The 11,684-nt window shown below is 45.8% G+C and overlaps 1 protein-coding gene across 1 annotated transcript in view; it reads right to left on the bottom strand.

The window, feature by feature from the left end:
- The window catches only part of DIPK2A (divergent protein kinase domain 2A), a 46,439-nt gene extending 34,756 nt beyond the window's left edge, over positions 1–11,683 (bottom strand). The window contains exon 1 of the mRNA XM_054714123.1: positions 10,724–11,683. Within this exon, the coding sequence (XP_054570098.1) occupies positions 10,724–11,380 (657 nt within the window). The 5' untranslated portion in view covers positions 11,381–11,683. The remainder of the gene's footprint in view (positions 1–10,723) is intronic.
- Position 11,684: the final 1 nt, after the last annotated feature.

Raw genomic sequence — 11,684 nt, forward strand, 5'->3', positions numbered from 1 at the left:
GGGAAAATGGGGAAGTATTTTGGACTTATGCTCCTGACCCTTCATGGTTAAGACCCCTTACATGGGCTGATCCCCTGACTAATGTAGTCACCAATAATACCAAACACTTTGGTTATCCAGGAGGATCATGGGTGGGGCAAGAAAGTATAAATACACAGGGGTCTCTACCCAGCCTCCCTTTTGCATGACACAAAATCAAAGCAATGCCTCTTTGGATGTACAATTAAAGAGAGGTTTCTGGCTTGTGTGGACACCAAAGAAAGGGTATCACTACTATCACTACTTGCCCACTGGAGAGGTGCAGAAAATGTAATTAAGACCTTGTCTATACAAAAAGAATTGGACAGCCAGTTTGAAAGGGAATTGCCATGGCATAGAGCAAAGAATATCCTTACATGATATTATTCTACAATGTCATTAAAATTCTTCCCAGATTTGGATTACCCCCATTACATATAATAGTACCTCACATCCTTGGGGATCAATAAAAAAAAATCATCTTTTTGGTGCTTGGAGACAAAGGTAGCACATCTCTTGATATTTTAGAATTACAACAGCATAATACACAATATCCTAAGCAAACTTACAAACTAATTCTTTGAATGTCTGGCAGCAATTTAACAAGGACATGTAAAGATTTAATCCCTTCCATTGTGTAGAGGGCCTCCTGGGAAGGCACCTGAGCATTCTATATTGGTCCCTCTTGCCCTTTTGGCCAAGAGGGACCCTCTTCTCACAATCCAATTGCTCACAGCTATTGCCTGAGCTTTCTGTTCATGTCGAGGTTGAAGCCTCATGATGACTGGTACTATGGATCTGTGTCTCACCCAGTGGGGCAAGCTGGGCCCTCCCGGGAGAAGAAACCCGGGTTCCACAAGAAATGTGATCAGTGCTGGGGCCCTGCCAGCAGGCGAGGGGATCCCAAGGCAGGCTGCTGGGCGTGGAGGCCATGGGGGCATAGGCTACCAAGGAGACAGAACCTCACCTCACATCACCCTGCTTGGCCCCGGAGAATGGCTGGTTAGCCAGAGACGGGTAAGATTCCTCAGGGGAGGAACAACCTAAAACAGGCACAGTCGCAGTGGGGCCATCAGGAGAGAACTTGGGGGTCAACAGAGGTGGGGCACAGACCCTCACCCCCCTAACTTGGCAGTGGCCTGAACCCTCACCCCTTCTGAAGGAAGTCTCCTGCCCCCATGGCTGCTTAACTTCCCATGCCCAGCTCAAATCGGGACCCGGGTAACAGACACAGACTTGGCCGACAGCAGCTGCCCTCTCACTGCAACAAGAATTGTTTGAGTTGTCTTGAACCCATGGTGTGGGGAAGTGGGTTTTTGATATCTAAATCCAGCCTACCACTAGGAATGCTCAGGACCTACTCAAGAAGGCAAATAATCCTTTCCACTAATATTTACAGGGTAAAATAAGGTTGTTGTTAGAGTAATAAATTTGACAGTAAAATAGTAGTCAAGTTTTCAGGCTAATTTAAATTGGCTAATTGAAATAAGGGAATGTTCTAGAAAAATTAATAGTACTGGACAAAAAGCAGTTCCTAAAGTGTTAACTAAAATTTTTATTGGTAGTTCTTCCCATGATAAAATTGTGTAACATGTAATGAACCTAAAGCAGTCATATTATAATGCAAAAAATTAAAATTTAAAAGCTATCAAGACTACATTGTGAAATTTTAAAAAGCCCCCTAATATTTAAATCAAAAAAGGGGGGGGAGGGTTGTAGAAGAATATCATGTAAGGAAAAATATCCTGTAAGTAAATTACATCTAGAAAATTTGTACTTTAGAAAATTAATTGTAATGCTAAATGCAAAACACCCATGAAAAACACACATGGTGTCAAAACAAGCCAGAGGAAAATCATTTGGGCAAAAAATGAAAAAGAATCCCAAGTAAAATTTATAGAAAATACTAGAGGCCCAGTGCACGAAATTCGTGCACGGAGGGGTGTTGTCCCTCAGCCCAGCCTGTACCCTCTCCAATATGGGACCCCTTGAGGGATGTCCGACTGCTCGTTTAGGCCCGATCCCAGTGGGATCGGGCCTAAACGGACAGTCGGACATCCCTCTCACAATCCAGGACTGCTGGCTCCCAACTGCTTGCCTGCCTGCCTTCCTGATTGCCCCTAACCGCTTCTGCCTGCCAGCCTGATCACCCCCTAACCACTCCGCTGCCAGCCTGTTTGCCCCCAACTTCCCTCCTCTGCCAGCCTGGTCACCCTTAACTGCCCTCTACTGCAGGGTTGATCACCTCCAACTGCCCTCCCTTGCAGGCTTGGTTCGTCTCAACTGCCCTCCCTTGCAAGCCTGGTCCTTCTCAACTGCCCTCCCTTGCAGGCCGGGTGCCTCCCAACTGCCCTCTCCTGCTGGCCATCTTGTGGTGGACATCTTGTGTCCACATAGGGGCAGAATCTTTGACCACATGGGGGCAGCTACATTGTGTGTTGCAGTGATGATCAATCTGCATATTACTCCTTTATTAGATAGGACAGAGGCCTGGTATAGGGGTGGGGGCCAGCTGGTTTGCCCTGAAGGGTGTCCCGGATCAGGTGGGGGTTCCCTTGGGGTGTGGGGCGGCCTGAGCGAGGGGCCTGTGGTGGTTTTCAGGCCGGCCACACCCCCTGGCAACCCAAGCAGAGGCCCTGGTATCTGGAATTTATTTTCCTTCTACAATTGAAACTTTGTAGCCTGGAGCAGAGCCAAGTCTGGGGCTCCCTCCGAGGCCGGCTGGCAGCCATTTGTGTTGGGGTTATAATTGAAAGTTTGTTGCCTTAAGCGGGTGGGCCAGGCCAGGGTGTGCGGAAAGCTTTGCTTCCCCTGTTGCCGGCGGCAACCCTGGCCTGCACTCTCAAGCTCCATTCTGCCGCCATTTGTTTGAATTTGTTTACCTTCTATAATTGAAACTTTGTAGCTTGAGTGGAGGCTTAGGCCTGGCTAGGGCAGGCAGAAAGCTTGGCTTCCTCTGTTACCTAGGAAACCTTGCTCTCTGTGGCTGTAGCCATCTTGGTTTGGGTTAATTTGCATACTCGCTCTGATTGGGTGTGGCTTGTGGGTGTGTCGGAGGTATGGTCAATTTGCATATTTGCCTATTATTAGAGAGGATTCCTTTATTAACTTTTGGTCGAGAATGTGTTTGTATATTTTCAGAAAACAACTCCGAGACCATGTGGATTCCGGCAACAGAGAGGAATTGACAGGACTACTCCAGCCATGAAGATAGAAGAGAAGCAGTCCAGAGATGGAAGACGCTGACATCGCCTTACCATACTAGTAGTCAGCAGCTGTGCATTACTGGAGGTTGCCCAGGATCAAACTAGAGAGGGTTGGACCTGCATTACCACCATTTGTCCACCATCCAGAACTGAAATGTCAGTGCTGACATGTACACATAAGGAACTGTTTGACATTGAAATTGGGTCTCAAAAGAACTGTTGGCCCAGAACTACAGACTGATTAATTTGCCTTTCAGCATAACCATTATTGCTTGTCTCATTTTCGGTTCTTATAAGTGTATTTCTAATAGCACATGATCTCACTCATCTAGGGGAAATGATGAACAACATAGACTGATGAACAAGAACAGACCCAGAAACAAGGAGGCATGGATCGGACTGTTGGGCCTCAGAGGGAGGGTAGGGGAGGGTGGGGATATAGGGAAGAGATCAACCAAAAGACTTGTGTGCATGCATATGAGCCTAACCAGTGGTTAAGGACAACGGGAGGGAGGGGGCGGGGGGGAGGGCGCATGCACGGGGAGGGGTGTATGAGGATGGGAATGGGGGGATGAGGACAAATATGTGATACCTTAATCAATAAAGAAATTAAAAAAATAAAATAAAATAAAAATTTAAAAATAAATAAATAAGACCCACCCCCCCAAAAAAAACAAAACAAAACACAAAAAAAACCTCTCACACACACACACAAAGTCAGGCTCTTAAACATTAAATAACTTGTTCAATGCCACTCACTAACTTTAAGGTTAGTGATGCTATCTCAATACTGTCCCCATTACTGCTTCTGTCTCCTCCTCCCCCAATCTATGGGCAGAATTCCATTTATCCTTCAGAACTCAATTCCTGTATGAAATTTTCCCTAGCATCCATGTGTATGAAGATATACCCAGATAGCCTCTCCTAAATAATTATCTAATGGAGTGCATGATTTTTTTGTAGGAGTTACTATGCTATATTGACAGTAATTATTTATATAGTTACCTCCTACACAGTAAGCTTCTTGCTGCCTTGAAAGATCCTTTCAGTCCAAATGCCTTACACAATATTTATCAAATGAACAAAATTAATTTCTTCTGACTCTAATTCCAAAGAGCTTCCAGTTATTTCACAGATAGCTTCCCATCAAGAATCTATTTTTTAAAATGACAAATTGGATAAAATACAAATTGATTATATAATTTAAAGCCATTCAGGGTCTATGACCAGGATGAGTAACTATCTTCATCTTACACTAGTAATTAAAGTCTTTAGACATTTTACAATCATATACTAAAGTTCACTGTATATGTAGGAAAAATGCAGGGATTATATTTTAAGGCCCTCCTGGCTTAATATACAAATAATGAGTGAAAAGAGAAAAAAATGCCAGCATTCTAAAGAGTTTGCAGCAGCCCTAGCCAGTTTGGCTCAGTAGATAGAGCATCCACCTGCAGACCAGGGTTCGATTCCAGTCAAGGGCATGTACCTCGGTTGTAGGCTTCTCCCCAGCCTGGTCCCTGGTCAGGGCTCATGCAGGAGGCAACCAATCGATGTGTTTCTCTTACACTGATATTTCTCTCTCTCTTTTCCTTTCTCTTCCACTCTCTCTAAAAATAAGTGGGAAAATATCCTAGGGTGAGGATTAAAAAAAAAAAGAGTCAGCAGCAATGATAGCAATATAGGATGTAGGCCAGAGACCATAAGCCAATACAACAGAGATTAAAAACCAGTCTGAACATACCCTGAGAAACTGAAAACCTATGTCCAGAAAGCAGATCCCCTCCAAATTAAGCTTTCTATTTCCCACCAACACACTTGAGGAACATGTGCTGACCCATGCAGTGGACACATAAAAATAAAAAGAGTTCAAAGACTAGAAAAAGTCAGAAAAAAAAAAAACTCAGAATTAATAACTGTAAAAAGATATGGAATAATCCAGAAAATGTGTCAGGATGTCAAATTATTTTAGTCCACTTACCTGGAAGTGATGCTTTCCTAAGGGTTACTGTCTATTTCTATGGTCTTTCCAAAATACAAGTCTCCCTCTTCTTGGATCTGAGGTATACCGAATTATTTTTGTTTGATCTTTCATGAAGGGCATTCAAGTGTCAAAAATGTCAATAAAGCCTCCGATGAAAAACAACCAAAACCCTCTAGACTTAAGCTTATGAATTTATTAAATAAAAAGTGCTCTACTCAGAACTATCTAGTCAGAACCATCTCTGAAGCCTAAATCTGGGAATGCAGTTACTGCAGCGGCAGCCAGTTGGAGTGTTAGATGGCTCCCCACGCTGTTGCTTGAATAGAAACTCCTGAGACAAAGTTTAGAACATCCTTTCTAAATGCAATACAGACCCACGAGACCTTGGATACCTTTACCTCCATATTTTTTCCTGTAAAGGCAGTCTTTGGTTTTGTTTTGTTTTAATATGATTTCATGTGTGTAAACATTTTGGGATAGAAAGACAAATGTGAAATAGGGTTGTTTATGCATTCTGGCCAAGTCCCAAACCTCCCAACCCCCTTTTAGAAGAGCTTAAACCCACAAATTAAAGTCAAGCTCAAAAAAGATGTAAAAAAAAATACTTTCTCTAGTCAAGTCCCAGGTTGTTGGGGTTGAAAAGGAGAAAGATCTAAACCAACAGTCTCACTTTATAGATAAATCCCATAAAAAAAGTTTATCAACCTGTAATTAGCTAAACGGCCATAATATTTTGTTTACTTCAAAAACTAGTTTAGGCATTAGACCTTAAAAACATATTCTTCACCTGTAGAAATGATTTTTAAGTGTAAAAACAACAATCACTCAAAGTTGTCTTTAAAATCCATCCTATAATGTAGGAATGTACTAAATCAAAGTAAATAAAAACATGGTTGATAGCAGGAATAATAACTGTTTTTAAGGTGATCCATACTAAACAAGCTTCAAAACAGCTGATCAACTACACTAGATAGAGTTACCTTTACCTTATTTAATGTCTAACATTGAGTGCTTACTATGAATCAGGCACTACTATATAAGGTGTTTTGAATGTATCATGCCATTTACAGGAATTTAAAAAAAAGCTTAGCCCTCACTGGTTTGGCTCAGTGGATTCCGGTCAAAGGCACATGCCAGGGTTGTGGGCTCGATCCCTGGTGGGGGACATGCAGGAGGCCGCCAATCAGTGATTCTCTCTCATCATTGATGTTTCTCTCTCTCTCCCTCTCCCTTCCTCTCTCTGAAATCAATAAAAAATATATTTTAAAAAATAAATAAAAGCTTAAAATGCAAAGCTTAAATGATAGTTACATACTGTAAAAATCAAAGAAGTCCTATTAAAATCATGATTCAGAAAACTTAAGGCAAATAAAGTTCTACAAAATATAACAGTAAAACAAATTTCCACCTTCACCTCCCTGAACAACCAAGAGCTTCCTTTATTTCTAAGGAACCATCTTTAGTATCTCCAGATGAAAAAGTCAGAGATATAGTCTGAACTTCAGGAAATCCAGGCAACATTTTTTTCTCATACACAACTTCTATAACTTCAAGAATAGAACAAATACTGATAGAAAATTTACCAATACAGTAATAGAAAACATGTTGCCATTCTGCCAAATATTTCAACACCTCAACTTTTGAATATTCCAAGAATGCTATTGCACGAACAAAGTCCTTCTCCCCAAATTTTTTCATAGGATTATGGCATACTTGTAATTGAAATATATTTCTTGGTGAAGTTAAAAAGGGTGAGGATGAAAAGAATGTATCAGAGTAGAAAACAAAGTTGCTTGATGTTTATAATTTTTTCCCCAATTATTTCATTAGTACCTTATAAAGGAAGTTTTTAAATGTTTATTTTGGAAACATGCTTACCACACTGGAACTTTTGTTAAGATAACTTAGATGATGCCAGTTCAAAAGACTTTTTCTCCAAATTAATTTTTAGGCATTATAAGATAGAAAAAATCTAGTTCGTCACAAAATGTCCAAAAATTCAGTAAGTAGTTCTCTCCTTGGGGGTGGGGTTGGGGGGGAGTAGTGAGTTCCTCCTTAAACTGTAAAACACATGCTTGTACCCTTACAAAAACATTTTTAAAAATACATCAATCTCCCTCAATGGATAGTGTCAGCGTGCGGACTGAAGATCCCTGGTTAGATTCTGGTCAAGGGCACATACCTCAGATGCAGGCTGGGTCCCTGGCCCCCATTGGGGTGCGTGTGGGAGGCAACCAATCCATATGTCCCTCTCACATCAATGTTTCTCTCTCTCTCCCCCTCCTTCTACTCTCTCTCTAAAAAAAAAAAAAAAAATCCTCCGGGTAAAGAAAAAAAATACATGAACCAAAAAACATATATAAATAAAGAACCAAATTTTAGTGAGTTTTTCTACTATTATCAACTAGTATTCCAAAACTAACAAAAGTTTATATAAACTGGTATAAATACTAAAATTGTATACATTTGTCTAGATAACAAAAAGTAATGAACATCACGATTTGACTTAGTATGTAACTATCTTTGTAGTTGATCACAGAATTTTAAGATTCCTTTCATTTTAGTGGTTTTATACCATCATCAGACCTCAAGTAATATTGTCCACACTTCTAAACTCACAAGTTTTTACCAAAGATAAAGTGGTTCTATAAAGAAAGTAGCAGCTCTATGAAGATCACTTATTTAAAAATAAGCCTTCTTTTTCTACTTGCTTATCAAATGCTGAAGTTTCTCATATTCAAATGTCATGTTTATAAAGAACTGATACATGTTTTTAAAATATTAGTTTTAACATTAGCTGTTTCTAACATGTCAATAGTTATCATTACCTGATAAAATTCTATAATGATCCTATATAAATCTATATAATAAAGAGGTAATATGCAAATTGACCATCACTCCAACACACAAGATGGCCGCCCTCATGTGGACACAAGATGGCTGGCAGGAGAGGGCAGTTAGGGGTGACCAGGCCGGCAGGGGAAGGCTGTTAGGGGCAATTGGGCCTGCAGGAGAGGGCAGTTAGGAGCGACCAGGCTGGCAAGGGAGGGAAGTTAGGGGTAACCGGGCCTGCAGGGGAGGGCAGTTGGGGGGGACCAGGCCTGCAAGGGAGGGCAGTTGGGGGGGACCAAGCTGGCAGGGGAGGGCAGTTAGGGTTGACCAGGCCAGAGGGGAGGGCAGTTAGGGGTGACCGGACCAGCAGGGGAGGGCAGTTAGGGGTGACCAGGCAGGCAGGGGAGCAGTTAGGCATTGATCAGGCTGGCAGAGGAGTTGTTAGGGAGTGATTAGGCTGGCAGGCAGAAGCAGTTAGGGGCAATCAGGCAGGCAGGCAAGCGGTTGGGAGCCAGTGGTCCTGGATTGTGAGAGGGACATCACTTGAGGGGTCCCAGATTGGAGAGGGTGCAGGCTGGGCTGAGGGACAGGTCCCCCCCCCCCCCCGTGCATGATTTTTGTGCACCAGGCCTCTAGTAAAAGCATAATATGCAAATTGACTGAGAGGCCGAACAGCGGAATGACCACGCTATGACACCCACTGGCACCAGGCTAGCCAAGGCGGGTGCGATGCGATTGGTCGGGGCCTCGCCATGGCCCCATGATCGCCCCACAGAGGGAGGCTCAGGCCACAAGCCTGAGGGGGGATCAATGAGGGGGCTCCCCAATTGCCCCAAAGAGGGAGGCCCAGGCTATCTGGCAGCAGCAGGTGGGTGGGGCCTCCCTCTGTGGGGGCAATTGATTGCAGGGCTCCCGACTGCGAAGAGGGCGCAGGCCAGGCTCAGGGACAACCCCCCCCCCAGGGCATGAATTTCAGGCACCGGGCCTCAAGTCTTTTAATAGGCAGCCATTATTGTTAAGTGCAGAAAATGTGTATTCTACTACTGTAGCTCCTTACTAAATTTTGGAATCCCAGAGAATTAAGAGACTAATATACTCAGCAAACTACAAATGCTAAATCTTTTTTCAGGGATCACCTTGCTAACATAATCATCTATTTCTCAAAGAGAAAGGCAGTTCAAATTTTCAAAAAGTGTCAAATCAAATGTATATATCACAAATACAGACTTAAACTTTAACGGATGACTAGTTTTAAAACAACCTCTTCAATGGACGTTTAGCCATTTCACTGTTAAAGAGAGCAGTATTTAACATACAATCCATACTTTGAATTTGATTCATTACATACTATATCCTATCACAACTTAAAATTTACCAAGACTCATACTAAAGTTTTGTTTGAGGCAAAATATTTATTTTGTGTTACAATTATCTGGTTGAACCAATCAAAGGAAACTAGTTTCTCTTAGCTAATCTGGGCAGTGGATCTTGAGAAAAGAAAGCAACATAAATGAATATGATACATTCCTAATTTATGCAACCCCATAGAAAACCCCCAGCAATCAGTGACATTCCTAACAGTGCAAACAGGACATAAATTATATCACAATTATTTGTGATTACTTTTAAATCATGGTTTCTTTTTCCCCTTGTATTTCAAATACTACAGCAAAACTGGTGTGGAAAATGAGCAAGTAGTTTTTCCTTGGGTTATCAGAGGGACCACACCCGCACAGGTGTAACCACTATCCAAGGGTACAGCTCTCCGCCTGGGTGGGAACGCGCAGCAGCTCAGTGACTGCTCCAAAGGTAAACACAACCTTGTTTTTTCTTTTCTTTTTTTGTTTTCTTTTTTGCTGTCACGGTACAAAGAACTCAACATACTCCCCTAAAAGGTACATTTGTTTTACCAAGGTCAAGGGAGAGCCAATAACTCCATTAGAGAGGTGAGAATCTCTTTCCCCTTTTACTTGCCCGGGCCTAACATTTCACCTTTCCTGCAGCAAAATGCCAGAATAGGGAAGGTCACAGGAGCAGGATGCAACCGTCCTGGCCATAACCCTCCCAGCCCCCATATCCAAGGAAGCCTTAATGTTTTCCTCTTCTTGATTAACCCCACCCCTGACCACAGTCCCCATTTCAGTCCCTATCTTCCCCAACTTGTCCTCAAATCAGCTTTTCCAAGGATTTGCCAGGTAAATGAGCGAAGGAATAAAAGAAGGACAGACTCTGGAGCCGCAGGTCGGTCAGCCTTGCAGGGTACCAAAGGGGAGAGCAGATGCGGTAAAGAAAACACTTGAGAAGAACTAAGAAAGGTCCAAGGACTCGTGGACGGACTGTGCCACGGAAGTCCAGGCCGGCGGATAAAATCAGAAAGGCAAAGGAGAGCCCAAGAAAACTAGCAGGAGAGACATTCTGGAGCAGAGCAGAAGCGCCCCCTCTGGTGTGGAAGGATCCGCAGTCACATCCGAGAAGCGCCGCGTCCAGAAGACGAGGGCGGACTCCGCACCCGCCCCGGGCGCCCTCCGCAATCCCGCAGAGTCGAAGTTCCCCCGCGTCGCCCCCTTCCCACGCCGGGCCCAAGGGTGGGGTGCACACTGGGTAAGGAGGGCCGGGCGGGCCAGCTCTCCGGCTCCCGCGGAGCCCCCTCCCGCACGCCGCCCGGCCCGGGCTCCGCGCCTACCTGTAGCACCAGCGGCTCGGGGTTGAAGGCCAGGGTCAGCAGCAACTGCATGCGCTCCGAGTCCTTGAGGTTGCGGAGCAGGAAGCTGCCCGAGTCCTTGGTCTCGGCATAGCGGCGCACCAGGCGGTCGAGCAGGCGCTGGGAGGGGCAGTGCACCAGGTCGGACCAACCCTCCACGGCCTCGGGCGTCAGCAGCCGCACGTCGCCGTTCAGGCGCGCGAACTCGGTGCGCGGCATGGCCTGCAGCAGGTCGCAGCGGGGCCGGCCGGTGGCCCGCTTGCAGATGCTCTGGTCGAGCTGCGCCAGCTCGCGCTGCGAGCCCAGGCGCTTGAGCACCACGCGGCGGCGGCCGCCCTCGCGGGGCTCGCCATACTGCGCGAAGTAGACGTTCTTCACGTTGAGGAAGTCCAGCAGGCGCAGGCGGCCCCACGCCTCGAACACCACCTGCCCGTTGAGGAAGCGGCGGCACCAGCTCGTGCCGAAGCACGCCGGGCACTTATTGAGCTGCAGGAAGCGCCGGTCGGTCAGTTCGTTGCGCTGCCAGGAGGCGAGCAGCGACGGCGAGTGCAGCACCATCAGCACCAGCAAGCTGCCCAGAGCCGCCAGCTTCAGCGAGCGGGACAGGCGACCTAGCTTCGGGGGCACCAGGCGCCACATCCCGCCCGCCGCCCGTCCGCACCGGAGGGCGAGGGCACCCCCGGGGCGCCCCCGCCGCGCCGAAACCCCGAACGGGAGGAGGAGGGGGGGCGGGCTGGGGTGGGAGCCGAGGAGGTGTGTGAGCGGGAGCGGGGAAGGGCCGGCTCCAGCGGCTGCGACTCCCGGCCCCTCGTCTCCACGACTCTCGCTCCTGACGCCGAGCTCCCGCCCCACTCCGGGCGCCTCTCTGCGGCCAGCCAAGTTCTGGAGGGGCGGGAAGGGGGGCGGGGGGGACGCGCGGGCCCCAGTGCCACGCGCCCGCACG

Source organism: Eptesicus fuscus, chromosome 3 (assembly GCF_027574615.1).
Source record: "Eptesicus fuscus isolate TK198812 chromosome 3, DD_ASM_mEF_20220401, whole genome shotgun sequence".
Classification (NCBI taxonomy): Eukaryota; Metazoa; Chordata; class Mammalia; order Chiroptera; family Vespertilionidae; genus Eptesicus; species Eptesicus fuscus.